The 19,155-nt window shown below is 39.8% G+C and overlaps 2 protein-coding genes across 14 annotated transcripts in view; one reads left to right on the plus strand and one right to left on the minus strand.

Annotated features, from left to right (window-relative positions):
• Positions 1–1,797: 1,797 nt before the first annotated feature.
• On the minus strand, positions 1,798–17,854 carry LOC6549220 (leucine-rich repeat and calponin homology domain-containing protein 3). Of its 2 annotated transcripts, XM_001974418.3 has the most exons (8): positions 17,140–17,854; positions 8,163–8,680; positions 7,528–8,105; positions 6,856–7,468; positions 6,659–6,796; positions 6,518–6,595; positions 4,704–5,672; positions 1,798–2,198 (listed from the first exon to the last, which is right to left on the minus strand). In XM_001974418.3, exons 1-8 carry the CDS (start codon positions 17,462–17,464, stop codon positions 2,007–2,009), a joined length of 3,411 nt encoding a protein of 1,136 aa, XP_001974454.1. In that variant the 5' UTR covers positions 17,465–17,854; the 3' UTR covers positions 1,798–2,006. The 2 variants fall into 2 exon arrangements, with proteins under 2 accessions (XP_001974454.1, XP_015012090.1); XM_015156604.2 differs by lacking the exon at positions 4,704–5,672 and having other exon boundaries at positions 17,140–17,852.
• A 413-nt stretch (positions 17,855–18,267) lies between these two features.
• Positions 18,268–19,155, plus strand: part of LOC6549219 (restin homolog) — a 28,551-nt gene continuing 27,663 nt past the window's right edge. For 11 of the 12 annotated variants that reach the window (XM_026981104.1, XM_026981105.1, XM_026981106.1 and 8 more), the window contains exon 1: positions 19,024–19,090. The gene's annotated coding sequence lies outside the window, so the exon portion shown is untranslated. Of the gene's footprint in view, positions 19,091–19,155 lie in introns of all 12 variants that reach the window. The other variant, XM_015156442.2, reaches the window with a different exon arrangement.

The raw sequence follows: 19,155 nt of genomic DNA on the forward strand, positions 1-19,155 counted from the left end.
ATTGAATGCAAATGTTGATTCCGTTTCGTTTCTCAAAAGGGCTATGAGCAAACGCACAAGAACACACAGAGCTGACAGAGTTGATGTAGGAGCAATCAGATTATTTGGCTAAAAAATATTTCCGCATGTAGCAGCAGCAGTGGAAGTCATTTTAATTATCTCAATTCCCCAGGGCGCAGTTCAACTAATTGCCCTCTCCTGAGGCGGTTTTCCAGCGGAGGGGTTGTGGAGTTGTTCCGATGTCACAATTAAACTATGGCCCCAGCCGAGGGACACCAAAAATGCCGCCCATAACACTGAAAGGAATTCGAACAAGCTATATTTTGAGTGACCAAATGTATAATGCTAATGAGTACGATTGTTCTCGCTATAAGCTGAATAAGCTATAACCATATTTTCATATAATTATGTGTAATAACAATGAAAAGCATTGAATTGTAATAAAAAACAAGCCAGGAAATGCACAAAAACTATTGAAATATTTAAATGGTACACACAGTAAAGTTTTTCTAAGTGCACCCTGCCACTTTGGGGCGCTTTGTTCCTTTGCCTTATCAGTGGCTGCAAACGGCAAAAACTGCCGGAGTACCCCTAATAGGAAACCACAAAAAAAGTCCGGAGCAAACTGAAGTTCAGAAGAAGGCGCGTGTTGTTTGTCCTGGAAAAATTAGGCATTCCGTGCGAAATGTAGATACGAGATAATCATTTTAATAAATTTCACAGTGATAAATGACTCGGAGCCACTCGATGCCTCCACTTGCTCCTGCCCAGGTCCTTTTATTAGTCCTGTGTCCTTGTTCCATGCCGTAGGCTTGAATTAGTAATAGGTGCTGCTTAGCTTATGTGCTGACTAATTGATGAGACACAAATAGCAGAAAGTTTCTGCTGTTTTTGCTACTTGCACAAGAGCATCAAACTATTACCCTTACTAAATAATATTTAAGCAAAATACTTCCATACAAAAGTGTTACTATTATTTAAAACCTACTTTGAATACGTAACATTTTTTGTTGAATATTGTTCTGCAGTTAACTTTGCCAACATTTACCAAAATGACTGTCATTGGAGCAGCTGCTAAACAGAACTGGCGGATGTGTCGAGTGTTTTTAATTTTCGCTTGAGCAGTTTTGATTCCGCTTAAGCCTCCCAACCACCCAAAAAGTCAATGGTTTGTTTGGCGCATTATGCAAATTATGAAACTACAAAAGAAACTTTCAGGATTTTTACGCCATTTTTTGTTGGGCCACAGCTGTTGACATTTTGTGCCAATTTTCGTCGAGCAGGCAAGCAAAAATATTTTCCCCGATTAAAGGAAAATAGTTCTTACTTATGACTGACAGTTTTTCTCCGCTTTTATTTGATATATATTGTATTTGTATAATCCAAGACTTAGGGGTCTAGTACAATTCGATTCGTAGAAATGATGCAGCGCCGGTAGAAAATGTGTACCACAGTTAATCGTAGATCTACATCTAAGCTACATAATAAATATGCCATAATAATAATTCGATAAATATCTAAATATTTGGATGTTCATACATATGTGATTCATACTTAAAACAGTATTCAATATGCAACTAATCGCTAGTCGTAATTTTGGCCCGATATTTCGCTCGTATGGGTGTGATAGGGAAATTTTAACAAAAAATACAGCTGACGATTGTAGCACATGTATAATTAAATCTAAACAATTGCACAAAACCAAAACTCGCATAAATAATTCGTGACTTGTGTGATTTGATTCGATATATGTTCGATTGTTTTGTGCTCTTTGTATTTTGGTTTCTTTAAGTGTTCCTTGTGAGTGTTGTTGTGTATCTACATAAATGAACTACGAACCTAGAAAAATGAGTGACATATAGGTATCAACAAATCATACATTTGGCATGTACTTTATGTAAGTGTGTATATGGCGGCCATTAGGAAACCCATTTCGCGAACTCATCCAGAATATCAGGAATATCCTAGAGTCCCGATTCCACATCCACGTCCTGCTTCCACCGATCCTAAGCCAATGGCGTTGGCGACATTGTGGCACGTGTCGTTCTGGTGGGCGACTTCGTGGGCGTGGCGGCTCCACTGCTGTTGCCACTGCCGCAGCCACCATTTCCATGAAGCCGGAAAAGCTCACCAACCGTAATGGCCACTTGGACGGCACCTTTTCCCTCCAGCACGTCGGCAGCGCAGCAAATTAGATTCTACAAAAATAAGATTTACACAAATACATTAAGTTTTCATAGGGAGGTTGAGAACAATCTGGAAAACCTCCTTTGTGGTATTTTTGTAGCAGGCGTTTAATAAAGAAATGTGTTATTATTTCCCTTATACGGAAGTCAGATATAAACATAAATGCAAACTGTGAAAGTATTCAAGTATCAAGTTTAAGCGAACTATATTTAAATTGGCCATAAATAAAATAGGTTTGTGGTAATTAAATTAAAAGTTAATTTGGTTTTTAAGTCCTAAAACACATTGCTTTCATTTAGTAAAGTACCAATTTCCACAGTTTGCAAGCAACTGGAGCAGGTATGGGGCAAATAATAAAGCATCGATGGGTTGAGTCTTAGCTAAGACGCAATTACTGTAAAACTGTAAACGTGTAGTTTTTGGTATATTTTTCGTATATTTGCTCTTTGATTTCACTTGTATATATAGCGCTTATTTGACATTTTGTGCTTAAATTTAAATGCAACGGGATTCATTTTCATTTGGTTTGGAAGTATATGCGTATGGAATATTCCACTGACAAATGTTGACAAAAAGTTTTGGCTTTAATTTGTATTTTGGAGATTTCTTATATATTTTTAGGTATATATGCATGTTAAATACGTGTTGTCTTTCATAAAAATGTATGACTGATTACAGCTGCCTCAATGCTTTGTCTTCCCTTTAATAATTTTGTTAGACAAAATATATGTTTCTGATTTTAGACGCTAGATAAATATATATGTTTATCTTTTACTTCTGAGTGTTGGAGATTGTGTTTCTTTTAGAAATTTGATTAGATTTCAGTTTTCATCGTTTAAGTACAATAGTATGCCTAAATTAATAAACTTATAATAGTGTTAGGAATGCTGTAAGCACATTTTGAAATTAGGTCGTGTGAACTTGTTTGCAAATTAAATTGATACAGAAAGCGTCGTTTGAAAAATTATTGCTTTTAGAAGGATAGATTGTAATAGATCATCTGGGCAGACTAGACTGTCGCCGCTCTTCATTCAAAGGCACTGTTTTGTGATTATTATTTATATTTAAGTGGTCGTTCCTACATGAAAGTGTGCGCATTTGAATTGGATGAGAAAATAAATTTATGTTTGGTGTTGCACTTTTTAAATATTCGGATTCTTTGTTATTTTGACACAGTTAATTTGTACATAAAAAGTACTTGCAAGATGGAATTAGTTTGTATGCTCTGCTACCTTTATAATGTATTCAAAAATCATTAAAACGCAACATGACTCACTTAATGCTGTGTACCGGACAAAATAAACTTTTCTCTAACTTCTCTCTGGTCAAACGAGTCCTTTCAACGGGTACATTGGTTGGCTATAGATTTATGTCTTCAAATATAACTGCTACAACTATTTTGAGTGTCCCTGCTTCAAGTAAAACCACACAGCTTCACCTTCCTCCAGTAGTTCCATTTCACACTTACTACAAGAGTTGGCTGTCCATCAAACTGTAACAAGTGTCCTTCCTGCCCTTTCATCCTAACCTTCTAACTGGTACATGTTATTGTATATTGTATCGTTCCTATGTCTACAATAATTCAGTTTTCTTATGAATGGAACTTAAATCGATTTAGTTTCGTTGTAACTTAGGTCAATCATACTTCAAATGGTTTGCAAAATTTAGTGAAATGAAGCGCATTGTTAATGTTTTTCAGTTCATGTCAATTTCCAATTTTTTCTTTAATTCTAAATCCAATTTAGAGTTCAATAGCTTGTACATGAACTAGGAATATGTGGTTACGGGGGGTATTTGTAAAACGGCTATATTTGAATTATTTTCTACGGGTATGCACAATCGAAGTCGTTGAAAGGTAGCTTTGCTTAGAGTCGAGTTATATGTAGGTGATATAAAAATAAATATGTATTTATGAAATGCTAAATATAGTTCAATAATATATATATGATATAATGATAATATTTAGTCCAGAGATTATTATAAAATTTGTTTATCTTACAGCAGTCATTATTAATTGTCATAAAGATTCAGATTTTAGTTTTAAATTATAAAATTCTATTAAAATAAAAACATAATACTAGAAAAGGTTTTTTGAAAGGAACTTTAGGTTGAAACGCAAAAAGAGCATTTGTAATTTTTGGAACTTATATTTGAACAATTCAATAAGAATATATTTTATATATGATTGTGCACACCCTAAAATAATCAAAAATAAATACGAGCCAAATATTGATTTGAAGTCTTTACGTTTCCTCTCATTAAATGCCTCAAAGTTTTCTGTTGTCTTTTGGGGAATTTCAATTGCTTAGGCTAAAAACTAGGTATAGAATGCTTCATAAATAGTGGAGGTAATCCTAAGCCATAAACAAAAGCAGCCTCAAGAACTCACTACCAAGTGGAAAAGCGCAAAAGCAGCTTTAACTCTATTGTTTTTAGATCTTAACTCTACTGGCAAACCAAGGCGCTAATAAAATGAAGCTGTACTATATAGACTAGCCAGGCAGCGGGAAAAACACCAGCCAGAGGAAGGTGGCGATGAAAACGCATGACAGGATCACTGTCAATGTGTGGGAATCGTGCTTTAATATTGAAGATCCAGCTTCGATGGTTTTTGCTTTTATTTTCTGCTCCAGCTCCAGTTCCTTGGTTTTCTCCTTGGGTAAGTAGATGCTGAAGACCTCCAGCTTTTGTTTCCCACTCTTTTGCTGCTCGAAGAACTCGATCCGCTTGCTGATGGCTTCCTTGGTTGCGTTGCCCAGTGCGACTGCATCCTTTGGGTCCTCTGACTTTTGCTGATGCGGTTCCTCTTGCTTTTCGTCTATTATTTGATAATGACCCGCCGGTCCTGCAGCGGCCACATCGTGCTCATTCTCCACAATCGTGTGCAACATTCTATTGTTATTGTTGCCCTGGAAGTTATGCTGACCATGGGCACTGAGCAGATTGTGTTTTATTTTTTCATATGTTTTTTGCTTGGCCTTCAGCAGCATTTGACCCACAGTCGCTAGTTGCTGCTGCCGCTTGCCTATATCATCATCACGATCCTCAACCCCATCATCATTTTCAGCCCTTGGCTGGCCATTCTCATACAAAACATGCTCTAGCTGCTGCTGTTGCTGCTGCAACTGCAACATCTGTTCTTGCTGTTGGCTGCAGGTAGTTGGCTCACTGAATTGCTCTTGCTCGAAGTGTTGCTGCTCCAGCTGAAGATGATGATGAAGCTGCTGATGATACGGATTTTCATCCATGGCAATCAGAGCGGACACTGTGCGCAGTAGGGCCAATGCATTGGGCACTCTATTAACATGGTTGCTGCTGCTGTTGCAATCGTCGCTGCATTGCATGTGGCTGCTGTCATTGCTGCTGCTGATGCTGCCATCATCTTGGACATAAACATCAGCATCATAGTCATCGTCAGCACGGGGCAATTGTGGTTGTTGCGGTTCAATTTGTGGCACAACATCTTCACAGGAGCAAATCAACTCCTGCAACCAACACCAATAACAGATGCATCAGTTTCTTGTTTGTATTCTGGGGTATTTTATGTGGGTGTATGTGTATGTGTTTGTGTAGTGTGTTTTGTGTGTGTTGGGGTTCAAATACACTTAAATCTAAACTAAAATTGTCTAGGACAAAAAGCGTTTGGAAAGCACTCAGAATAATAAAGCATTCAACCAACGCCACCTTGAACCTTGAAGCTAAACAATAACTAGAGCTACAGAACAAACAAATTCAGTGTACAGTGCATCTTGAGTCAAGTGAAATATAATTAAATAAATATCAGTCATTTTTAATCTTGTAATTGCATTAAATTGTCAGTAATCAGAATGAAAGCTAGCTTCGGCAAACCAAAGCTTATATACCCTTGCAGTAAATATACTTCTCGAAAATTAAGTAATTACCGAATTAGAACACTGCATGTTTTCAAAGAAAGAAAACATGATTTCTTTTCTATTACATATTTTTAATTAATCTTCCGACTTCCTTGCCAACTACATGATAAAGCCCTTCTTTTTTGACTCTCAAAACTGATGTGTTAGGACACTTTCTGATTAAAAACATTGAAGTTATATTTTTTCATTTAATTTTTAGTTATTTCTATGGTAGCTATAACAAGTATTACCGGACCAAAATTCTGCCTGGAATAGATATACGAATCAAAAACTAAAAGACTAGTTGGCGTAGACACGACGGACTTCTGACTAAAATCAATTTGCATTCTGCAAGTGTATACAGGTATTTGTTTAATAATAATTGAGTTGACTCCTTTGACTTTCACGTTTCAAAATGCACTATACTTTTACAAGAAGGAAATAATTTTTCTACGCACCTCATCTACGCCAATGCGTCGACACGCCTCCAGAAAATTATCCACATTCCGCCGGCACCTGGCCATTGTCAACTTGTTCTGAAATGCAGAAAACAAAAATATATAACAATGCAAAATGAAATTAAATCACAGAACACTCACGACACCGGGAGATGGCACATGAATGCTGGCCACCGATCGCGGACGCACATAGTTGGCCAAATGGCACAGAATAACACCATCCGTCAGGGCAGAGGCTATATCCACAGGCAACGTCATCTTCAGACGCGTTTCAATGATCTGTATAAAGAACGAGTTAAACTAGAGTCCTCACTTTTAAGAATTCCGTTCACACTTACAGTTCTCAGCTGCGACATCAATTCGGTTTCCTCCCTTTGGCGATCAAACTCCCGGCGCATGGTGAAGCTCAGCTTCTCCGCGGGGATGTCATGGTTCCAGGTCACCGAGCGATGTGTCTTGACTGTGCCAAGTTTGGTGGTGGAGCTCACTGGTGATTTGATGGTGGTGCTACTGGCGATTCCCACTGTTGGTGGCACTCCTCCACCATTGGACGTATTAAATTTGCTTGTGCCGTTCTTCATGGGACTCTGTGGCTTAACGTAGCCCAAGCAATCCGATGAGTTTGCGGAGGGAATGCCGGATGTGGATGCTGGCTTTATTTCTGTAATCCGAGAGGGAATCACCTTCTGGATGGGTTTCTTTGGTATAACAACATCATCGACTCCATTTCCGTTTGCGCTTCCATTTCCATTCCCATTGTGGCCAATTTGGTTGCTATTCTGTTTCATAATAGACTTTGGCAGTGTGTTCGAGGAAGATCCGTTTGAGATGGCCGGCGGTGACGGAGAAAGATCTTCGTCGTCATTGGGACTGTGGTTGGCATTCGGGTGCTTTTGCTTATACACGCTGATCTCTTGGTTTCGCTGCTGCTTCAGGGCCTCCTTGTACTCCCTTTTTCGGAATGAAATCCACAAATTAAAAGTTGATGAGCTAAATACTTGTCTACTTACTTGTAGGTCTGAATATTGCCAAGCGCTTTTCCGGACTTGCCATTAGCGTGGTGAACAGTTCGCTCCTGGTGGTCCAGCATTATGTCGTCGTCCTGATCTGGCGACGATCCATTACTGGAGCTATTCGAGTGTGCATAGCTCAACTTGCAGGGCGATGCTGTGGGACTCAAAGTGAGACTCTCATCCACAATGGTACTAGTGCTGGAGGTAAGGGATGCGTCCATTAGATCCGCTTGCGAATGAACCGCACTTGGCAGCGTCCTCGGCAAAGTGGCAGCCGCCGAATTGGAAACGCAGTGCAGCGGTGAGTCCGTTTTCGATTTAGTAGGAGCATCGTGCGACCAGCGCTTGTCCAAACCATCGCTGGTGTTATATCCCGAGTCGACTTGATGTCTCCGCTGGTTGTTAGTGCTGCCAGTGGTGCTAGCTTCGAGGACATTGCCGCTGGAATTGTGCCGCGGGGCTCTTCGCAATGTGGTGTATCCATCATAGTTGCCACCTGACCGGGATCCCTTCTCGTCCTTCGTGGCCTGCGTTTCCAAAAACTTGAACACGTGCACCAGTCCGCGCATGCAAAGCTGTAAGGTATTATTTTAAATATGGCATTCGTGTATAATATTCATTATATAACTCACACTAGCTGGAGGCGAGGTCAGAGGATTGTTCTCTAGCTGAAGCTCTACCAAAGTGCTCATGTGACGAATCTCGAGTGGCAGACTAGCGATCTTGTTGTTGCTCACGTCCAGTGAAATCAAACTCAAGCAGGTAAGCTCCCTGGGCAGATACAGCAAGTGATTGCTCCTCAACGAAAGCGAACGCAGAGATCTAAGCTCCCCCAGACGAGCGGGCAGATTGGCCAACTGGTTATACGAAGCATCCAGATCGGTCAGTGTCTGATCCAATCGACCCAGTTCATCTGGTAACGAAGACAATCGATTGTTGGAAACCAGCAGAACCTGAAGAGGCAGGAAACAAATCTCCCGGGGCAGCGAGGACAACTGATTGCTGCGCAAATCCAAATAGGTTAGCGATGATAGCTGCTTCACCGACTCCGGAATGCTGCGAATCGTATTGTGATACAGTAGCAGGGTCTCCAGGAAGGCAAAGGTAGTCACTTCCTCGGGCAGCTCGGCGAATCTGTTCCGGGAAAGATCTGTAAATGGAAGCAGAGGGAATACATTAATTTGTATCCAGCTGGGGGATGTTGAGTGAACCCGAACCCTGTTCCATTTGACACGCACTTCCATTTCCATTTGCACTCCACGCCACAGTGGAGCGCCTGACCTCAATCTGCCGGCAATTTGATTCGCCCCTTTCCAGCCAACAGAAAGAGTAATGCTAATGAGACCGGATTACTCGACTTTTGAACTCCCTCGGCTCTTTTCGTTTTATTTGTATGACTATAGAATTACAACAAATAATAACTATTAAAAAAAATACATATCGCAGATTTCCTAACATGTTTTGAAAAACTGGTACGTTTTTGTCTTTGGGGAGAGTCGAAGATTTTGAAATCCCAGCATACCCTTTGCAATACCGGAGAGAATTCCAAAAAGTGGGCAAGTGCGTTCGGAGTGGGCAATTAATTTACTAAATGAATTTGCATGCAAAATGAGCGCAAACAGCACGAAAACTGAGACTTTGTGGGGGAGTGGTTATGAATAAATCAACAAAAAAGGAGAAAGAGAAAAATACAGAGGCGGACTAGTAGGAAGTTAATATTAAATTTAATATATATTTTACATTACTACTTTTTGTGTTTATAATGACGTTGATTGTAGCATTAGTGAGAATACAAATTGGAATATAATAACTTGACAAAACAATCGTTTTTTTCTGTGTTTTTTTTTAAATCAAAGCAAACGTAATCAACGTTAAATTGTGTGCAAAGATTCGGGAAAACGGAATGCAAAATTGGGCAGATCGAGATAAGCGTTTAGAGAAAAGAATTTTTAATTTAAATCGCTCATATTTTCCAAAAAGAGAAAAGCTTTTTATATCCGATATAAAGCCACCTGTTTTGAAGTTAATTGCAAGAATATTCAGTTCGATAGGGAATTGAGATCAAACAAGGAAATGATTTTCAGCCAGCGGATGTATTGGACTTGTACCTCTGCCAGCTGAACAACAGAATTTTAGATTTGACTTGTAATTACAAAACTCCGTATACCTACAATGTATTTCAAATGGTAGAAATTTAGTATGTGAAAATTTAAGTAAGGTGTCTGCTGCTCTTTCAAGTAGTTAAAGTGCTTGGCCAACAGTGCGTAAGAAGTTGGTGAGTTTTAATAGCCATATCGTTAAAATTAACGACCCGCGGACCAGTCTGGTATTGCCTCCCCACCTTCCTTCAGGCGCATTTTACGCAACTTGCCAAAAACACAGTGAAAACCAGAAATGAGCAACTGATGGGGCAACCAAAACTGGCTAGCCTGAGCAAGTGACTGATTGACTGACTAACTGACTGAATAACTGACTGCGGACTGGCGACAGCTGCGAACTGATTTACTGAGACTAGACTTTGTAGACTAAGCACATACATCTTCCTGCGAACAAAGCCGTTGAATGAATGGGAACTTGACTTCGGTAGCTTCTAGACATTAACCTGCCACATGGAGAGCTCCTACTGCTGTTGCATACAATATGAGCTCACAGTGATGCAACGCTAGGAAGCGGCAACAGTTCTACACTAACAGAAAAGGTAAACATGTGCGTCTTACGAATGACAAAGAAATATTATTGAACTTCGCCTAATCAACAACGTATACTAACAGTACTAAACTCAAAACTATATATCTGAGCATATCTAAATAGCTGTATGCAACATGCAACATTTTTTTCATGAGTGCATAATCCTTTTCTTTTTTTTTTGTTGCATCCTCTCAAGTTGAATAAACCTTTGCCGGCCAATGACGTCGGGATGAGATGGCTTGGGTTGAAAAGTTGTTCGAGGATGCGGAAATTGGATTTCCCCGATGCGGAGGCATCAATTTAGGACAAAATGGGACCAGGAGCGACTTTGTACTTTGAACCTGCAGACCCGTGACGAAGATATTTTTTATCTCTAGCGACACCTGCTCAATTCTGCTTTCACTGGCAGTTTTCCAAGAGTTTCCACTCTATTTCCCCGCTCATTCCCCCTTTTTATGGCCCACAGCTGGCTTTTGGCCAACTTCAACGCAATGCGACAGGCGAAAATGTGTTTTTTACGTCTCGCAAAATAAATCAAATTGTTTGACGCGCCGAAAAAAATTCAAAGTGCCATCATTGTTTTGTTTGCATCTCTTAATATTCGCGTTACTTTTTAATTTTCATTTTTATCTGCCCGCCTGCCATAAATACTGCAGAAATTGTCCTCGCACCACGCAGCCATTTCATCCAGCCAAAAACGGGGTGCGCCTGGGGATTTGGAACAAACATGGATTCGAGCAACGCCCAAAGTCAACTTTGCCAACGGGTACGGACAGCCGTGGAACATTTGATGATGTAAGTGGAGCAGGGAACGTCTCGGTTATGACGCTCCTTGGAGGTAATGGAGATCCAAGCCATTACATTTACATAAATTCCTCTGAAAAACTGAATAAGCCCGTGGAATTTGGTCATTACTTATGCCATACATAAATAAATATCTAAAAAAAAATTTGCAGTTTATTATTGCCATATATTAACAGTTTAATGATTGACGAGAAGATTTATGCCATAAATAGATAGATTTGAAGATAACGTTGCTATCTGTTTGATATAGGCAAAAGTTTGATAAGGCTTTATTAAGCGAAATTTCAGAAACCTATCCAAAGTATCCATGTCCGTAGCTATCTGAAGCCAATAAATATACATAAATATTAAAAACAATTTGTTACTACTAGATTTCTGCATTTTAACAGTTCACATCCGCACATACCCTGCTAGTGAAAAAGTTCAAACCACAAAAAAAAAAAGGCATGTGGCAGACATTGACTGGCATTTCCATTTTGAAGGGCGTGGGCCCCAACCGGAAGAAGCAAAAAATTAAATTGATGGCGCTCCAACTGTATTGGCAAATGGAGCTTTATATCGTTGCCCTCAGCTGTTTCATTCCTCGCAACTCTTTGGTGTAGCCATGTGGGCGGCGGAGTCTCCATCAGCACGGAATGGAGCTGGAGCACGGTGCCCATACCGTAGCTACTTTATTTGGCTTGCGGGTTATTTTATTTTGGATGTGGAAGCCTCCACATGTCTGCACATTGATATTGACTGACCATTAGGAAAACGAAGGGGCACAAACGGGCACAGTGGATTCTATTGATGGATTTATTGAAATTAATTTGTCTGAGTGTTATTGCTAAATTGGTGGGCCTTAAGTGGGGCGATGAAAATATGAATCATAAGGCATAGGGCAGGAGAAAATTAATGGGAATTTCGGAAGCATATGCTGGAGCAGGGAGCCAACTATATCTATATATTTTACATGAATGGAAGACACACATAAATGCTGATAACTATTTTTTATCGCAGAACATTTTTCCAGAATCAAAATATAAGCAATTCTTTCAGACTCAAAACCCCCAAAGAGGCCACTTAGCAATAAAGTTTTGTTTATTTATATTACCCTCTAGAACTGTATTGGAAACCACTTGAGAAAACCACTCTCATATATAGGGCAATGTCCCAACTATCAACATGAATAATATGGACAATAGCGTTTGCTTATTGCTCCATCGATTGATTACTTTTTGATATTGAAAGCTGGAAGCACTCAAAACACAGATACACACAAGCATGCCGATTTTAAGTACCAACACAAGCACACACGCCCACTTTCCTAGAAAAGTCTGTTCCACTTTGTTTACTGTAGACGCTGCAATTTCGCGTAGCATTACTTCTTCATCGCCAGCCAGCCTGTTCTCCATGCTCATTTAATCGCAGGGCAAACAGTGGAAATCTGTGTTGGCCAAGTGTAAACATTCAGGAAAACAAATATTTAACAAATGTTTGGAAGCAGCTATGAATTCGTTGTTTTTCTGGTGCTGCTGATTAATGTTTTTCCTTTAAATTCAAAGTGTAACAGCTGTGTTATTCTCAGTCACATATTTCCAATGCAAAAACAAACAAAGGAATAAAAGGTTTTTCTTACAGTAGTACCTCCTACGTAAAGGACTTTTTGAAGTTCAGATATCGTAGTTTTTAACCAAAATGTAACTAGGCATATGTAAATATGTTTGCATTGAGCACATTTATCATTCTATAAAATAATAATATACGAGCTAATAATTCATTGTAGCGTGTGCCCACTGTAGCTCCCTTGTAATCAGATCTATCTTTTTGTTCTCTTAGATTCTCTTTTATGAGCGCGTGCTGTGCCCAGCAATTAAGAAACTAGAAACATTTGCCCGTCGCCTGTTAGATAATGCTTACATTTATAAATTAATGGAAATGACTCAATGCATAATACGCGTTTATCTGTGTCAAGTTTGCACTGCCCTCAATTTGCCAAGATATGTATGTATATATATTTATACATAAGTCGTTCAACTGCAGATAAGCAAATTGCATTTATCGCTGAAATAATATTGTTATTTTTAGCACGCAATAAGCAGAATGAGGGTGCGTTTAGAAATGGATATAATATAAGGGGTACGTGATCCATGTGCAATGGCCAGGAATTGTGTGTGTACATAGTAGGTAGTTTCTGCTCATTGAATAATTTGTTTACTAAGAAGCTTTCAGCAAGACATAATATTAGTGTGGGAAAGTCCATTTGAAAATATTCCCAGTAGCTAATTCTTTTTAATTTTGTGCACTTTCCACATAATATTTTTTTCTTTAATGCCAAAAATTTCTGTGGGAAGTTAGGCTGTTAAACGAAGATAGTGTGTGCTGTTCAATTGTCTGTAATGGATTGGTTAAATTTTCTTTCACATATCAATTTCTAGGGTATTTATTTCACAATCGACTTTCGGGGGAAGTTCTTTATCATGATACCATCGCAAAGTCCAACGATTTTTTTTTTATGTTTTTCTTTCTGCATTGTGCATGCAAGCCATGAACCGTGCAGTTTGACAGCCACTGGAGATAAGCGACGTGCTGCGGCGGTCGCATTTCCTCTTTTGTCTGCTGCAGACGGAGAATAAATAGCAATAAAAGTACAAAAAACCAGACTAGCTGTCTTTTTATGCCCCATCATATTTACAATGCAAACAACAAATATACGCGTCGGATACACACGACAAAAGCATTTCCCCTCGCTCTATAAGTTTGCTGTTGTTTTGTTTGCCGGTACTTTGACTTCCCCAAACAGAAAAGATTTCTTGTTCTCGGTCACTTGGCAGACATTTCACTCAGTCTACAAAAATATTCATGAAAAGTATTATGCCTGCAGGAAAATCCGCACCTAGTGTCTGCTGTAAGAGTTTCAATAAACCCCTTGCTATTAATGATTTGAATTATAGTTTTGTTAACTTCCCAGCAACTTACCAGATTGCAATTACAAGCATTACAACTAATAACTATATGTAACTTAAATTCCAACTTTGGCAAAGGTTTATTACCATTATATCTTACTAGACCTTAAGTAATCCCAAAGTACACGAACAGTGACTTTAAAAAGTAGGGTGGAAACCCTGTATTATAGCACTGTGAATCCACTTAGTGACGAAGGAGACCAGCAGTTATTTTGCGACAAACTAACAGACTAAACTGGTAGATGGTTAAATGAAGTTTGCGTTATACAGAAAGAGTAATCCTAAAACTCCCTGTTAATGGATAAAAAAATTGTCCTATTGGGCACTACTCCCTTTAGCAGCTCAAGTAAAGGAAACTGCTGTGCACTTAGTGACGCGGCACTGGTGTATTGGTATACGAAATAGGTTATTTTGTAAGAACCTCCCTGACTATGGCTATAAAAACTCCAAGTGGGCAGCACTATCGTCAGCTGCTGATTCCTAAGCCGGCGCCAATGTTGCGGTCTGCGCAGCTGCTGTTGCTGCTGCTGCGAGTTGAAGTTGCTGCTGCTGTTGCTACCTTCTTGCATTTCCTTGGGCTTCTCTTCTCACAATTTCAGCTGAGGCCAGCTGCAATTTTGTGCCCGTTTTTGCTTTTTCCTTCTCGATGCAATTACTTTAAACAATTTCCTGCTGTTGATTTTTCGCTCCACTCGATTGACTCTTTCTTGTGCCGGCCTTTGTCTAGGTTTTGTTTATGGTTCTGTTTGATTTGCGTGACACGCGTGTTAATTAAACGCCCCAAAGGAATGCACTGCGAAAAAGTGTGGGTGGGGTGGCCGCAACAACAAATGATTTTAGGAAATGCTGACAGGCGCCTGCCCATTCCTCTTAACTTCATGCCATTTCGGGGGTTGCAAATGGCATGCGTGCAAATAAAGAAAGGAAAATGGTCGTGTATCCCCATTTTTTCAGCTTGTGCTTCTGTTTCTTTGACTTTCTTTTGCTTTAGAATCATCGATTTCTTGGAAACTCGAAACCCTTGTGGTTGCAAGCCATTAAGGCTAAGAGCCGTTGCCACCTCTTAAGGTCCACCGCCCCCACATGCGAAAACCCTTCGCCGAGGGTGGCTTCACTTCATTGTTCTCGAAGAGGCAATTTGTAGAGGTTCTTCGCTTGGGTGTATTTACAAATATTTTCCCTATAGATTAACCCTTAACGAGAGGTTCAACGTATCTCGATTTCCCCCTGTTTACCATTTTCCACATGTCCATTCACACCAAATCCAGCATTTTAATTAGTAATTAGTCACGCCTTCGCAGCCGATGACTCAATTGCTGGTGAGAAAACGCATAAAACTTACTCGAAAATGAACGGAAAACCGGAAGCTCTTTGGCTCTCCAAGTGGGGAAGTGTTTTCCAAAGAAGGGATCGTTTCCCCATTTCGAACAGATAGCGCGTGACCATAAGTCACGGATTGTCACAGCTTAATTCAAAAACCAAGTCACGTAGAAGGAAAACGGGGAGCAGAGCGGATTGAAGGAAATTAAAAATATATTTCCTAGGTTAGGAAGGGAAAAACTTTGAAAATTGTTTACAAACTGTTTATAAAATATTTGATCTCTTTATTTTAAATAAATTAAACACTGCTGATATCCTAATGTTCACTTTCACTACAAGAAAACCACTTAAATTTGTTACGTTGTCTTTTAAATAACGAAGTGCAACTTTCAATTTAGTTTACTTAATTTATTAGTTTGTATCTGCGTTACACAAAGTAATTTTAATTGAATTAATGGTAGACAAACTACACGTTCTGAAAACTGCACTTTGTTTACTTTTGTTAATTTTCAATTGTCGGATGATATATAAAAGGCACAGGGTATGTGGAATTTTTATTGAATTCTTTCCCTATTCTTATACCAAATTAGTTTTCAATTTATGACACAATTTATTTTTATCTCTCTGCCAAGGCAATTAATCTTCGCAGTCCAAAAATAAAAAGTTCCCTTCTATTCCAGAAGTTTCCATAGAAAAAACATCAAATACAGTGCGTCCTCCGAAAGGCGACAAGCATGGTTATTGGCATATTACTATTCATTATTAAATATTAATAATACCTCTTATGTAGATGGAATTTTCATCGTAAAAGAAGAAAAGACAAAGAAGCTAAAAAAAATACTGTAGCATTTTATAGTTTAAAATTGTTATCATTTCAATGAACATAATCTTATGTGGAGGATGGCTAAACGATAGGATATAGATAAATTGGCATATCTTGCTTTTTCAGCGATTAGAATGACAGCTAACCTCATGTACGCGTCCTTTCGCCTTTCACGGCGTTCACTGTATGTGTATACAACAAACACAAGTGAAAATCGATGAGAGACATGTCCCGTTGTGAGAACATCTGTTCGAGGGTAGCAGCAGCTGTGAGAGGGGGCGGGGTCCTGGGAGAGGAGAAGGCGGTGGATTTTCTGGGTGGGTATTTCCCATTTACAATTTCTCTGCTGGTGCATATTTTTTGGCCCTAACAAAAACGAAAGTTGGTTGAACTTCCACGAAATGTTCATGCCGGCTGCAGCGAAAAAAAGTAATAAGTAAGGATAACACGAATAGTGCAAAGTGGCGGAGAGCGAAAAACGGCGGTAATTATTGTCCTTGAGCGCAGTGCAAAAAGGGAGAGAATGGGAGAGCCGAAGAGAGAAAGAGCAGCTGATGGGAGGACAGAAAAGGAGGAAGAGGATGAACCTCCGACGGCTGCTGCAAATTATTGATTTTCAAACCACAAAAGGAAACTTTGCCACTGCAACGGAGATGGAAAAACTTCGTTAGCGCACCGGCAACACAACTCCTTTTCTTAAGTGCCGCACCCTAAAGGTATACATATGCGATATTTAGTTAAATTAAAGGCTTTATCAGGCTTTAACAAAACTAATTTTTCACTAAAAACCATTTCCAAACCTGTATGGTTAAGTATGAAGTATTACCAACCAACATTTCTATTAGGATTCAGTATTTTAACATGCAACTATGTATATGCCTTTCCAATAATATTTTATTCAACTTTTTTTTAATTCGATTCGTGTATTAAATATGGTTATCTGATGTTCTATGGCCATGGAACCTGCTTGTAAAGCACCTTTTCTTTGTTCTCCCTTACGAATATACACTGTACAAAAGCGGTACGCACCTGCGATGACGGTGTCGGTAAGAGAGTACTTCGTTCCAGTCCTGGGAAAGTCCTTCAGCTTGCGATTGGTCAGGATCAGTTCGCCGCTGAAGTGCGCCTCTTCCAGGATTCGTTCCAGGGAGCGCGTCAGCTGGGAGTGGCTGAGCAGGGCGGACGAGGTGGAGGAGGAGGTGTTTCCAGAGTTGCCTATTCCAGATCCCGATCCCGATCCCGCTCCAGATCCAGATCCTGGAAACGAAGCCGACCCGCTGCCGATGGCGCTGCCAGCGGCGCTGCCGACGCCGACTGCGACGCTATGTAGGCGTTGGTAAACCGTTGCTGCCATTTCCCGTGTAGGCGTGGCGACACTTCCACACACTTGCACACGCACACACACACACGCACGCGCTGAACTATCACACCGATAAGGAAACGGAGCGGAGTGCCGACAGAAACCGAAACTAGAAACTAAATTCGCTCTACTGCAACACACGCATCTCGATTATTTTCCATTTAGTGTCCGTCTTCTTGGCTCATTGATAAGATTTCTCGGAATTGGCTTTTCCTTTTGCGGCTTCCTTCTTGCTTCCTCTTCTTTGCCTCCTCGCACACACGCGCACTCACACACGCACAAACTCACGCAGCGACGAGCAGCAACGCACAGCGAAAATCGAACAACAACTGAATCGGTTTATCCGATGTTTCATGGGCAGCGCTAGAAACGTCGCGTGTTTGAGAGCAGCGTGCATGTGAGCACTATCGATAAAATACCACAGTGTTATCGGCACGCGAGCGCTCGATTCCTATCGCTATTTGAAATGTCGACAATGTAACTGTTAAAAGATATTACCTTAATGGGTTATTTATTTATCTTTATCTTGCTTTATTAATATAACGGAACATTTCATTCATGATATTAAAAGGAAAAGGGCGTATAATTTAAAAAGTAATCCGGCACTCTAGCACGGCAATAATCGATCGCCTTATTTCAACTCTATATATACACAGAATGCCTTACATACATCATGTTGAATCTAAATGTTCGTTACCCATGGGTTTGAAACATGTGGCTCATTTCCTACAGGGTGTTTTGGTATGACCGCAGTAGGCGGAAAATACCTCGGCTATATATAGCCGCGACTATCGATAGGCGCACTGCACTGGAGCTGTGCTCCCATCCCTAGCCCAGTGCAACAACAAAATTCCAACGCAACGCCAACGAAGTGCAAAAAAAAAGCCCAAAATTAGTGTAAAACCGTACAAAAGAGCCAAATCGCGTATATTTCTAAATCGTTTTGCAGTACAGCATGTAATGTACGCCAGCGTACCTAAGTACTGTGTGTGTGCGGTAAACACACAGCAATAACAGTGCGTTTTCGCGTCCCTTTCACCCTTCTCGCCTGCTTCCTCTTCTATAACTGTGTCAAATCAGCAACAACAATAAAATATAGAACAGAGCTGAAGCGCGCGTGTGTTTGTGTGCGTGTGCGTGTGTGTGTGAGTTGCACAAATTGATAAGCAATTTGATTCTATTTAATCTAGTTTAAATCAGATGAATATCAGCGCAAGCAGCGCAACAGGAAATTATAAATAAAAAATTACTAAGCCATATAAATAGAATACCCTTGAGTGATTTTGTTAGCCGCATAAAATTCAGCACATATTTTGGTTCCGCATTTTTTGAAAATATAACGAAGTTCTGGCCAACGGGAGCAGCAACAAAAAGCGGTTTTGTTTGTTTTTCAAGCTCAACGAAAAAAAGAATAAAAGAAATCCGCTCTCAATCAGCTGTTTTAAAGCAGCCGCCTAAGTGCGAGTGAGATAGCTGCCTGCGCGCCAAAATAAAACAACAGCAACAACAAAAGTGGCACAGTGGTGCAAAACCTAGCTGAAATAAAAAATCTTTTAATTTTTGTAGCAAAAAAATTTAAAATAAAGGAAAATTAAGCGAATTATACCTAGATTTGTTAAGGTAAGTGATCAGCATTCAATTCATTCCTTCAATTCATTCATTCAAATGATTATCTATCACATGTT

The sequence above is a fragment of the Drosophila erecta genome, unplaced genomic scaffold (assembly GCF_003286155.1).
Source record: "Drosophila erecta strain 14021-0224.00,06,07 unplaced genomic scaffold, DereRS2 tig00000092-arrow-pilon, whole genome shotgun sequence".
NCBI classification, from domain to species: Eukaryota; Metazoa; Arthropoda; class Insecta; order Diptera; family Drosophilidae; genus Drosophila; species Drosophila erecta.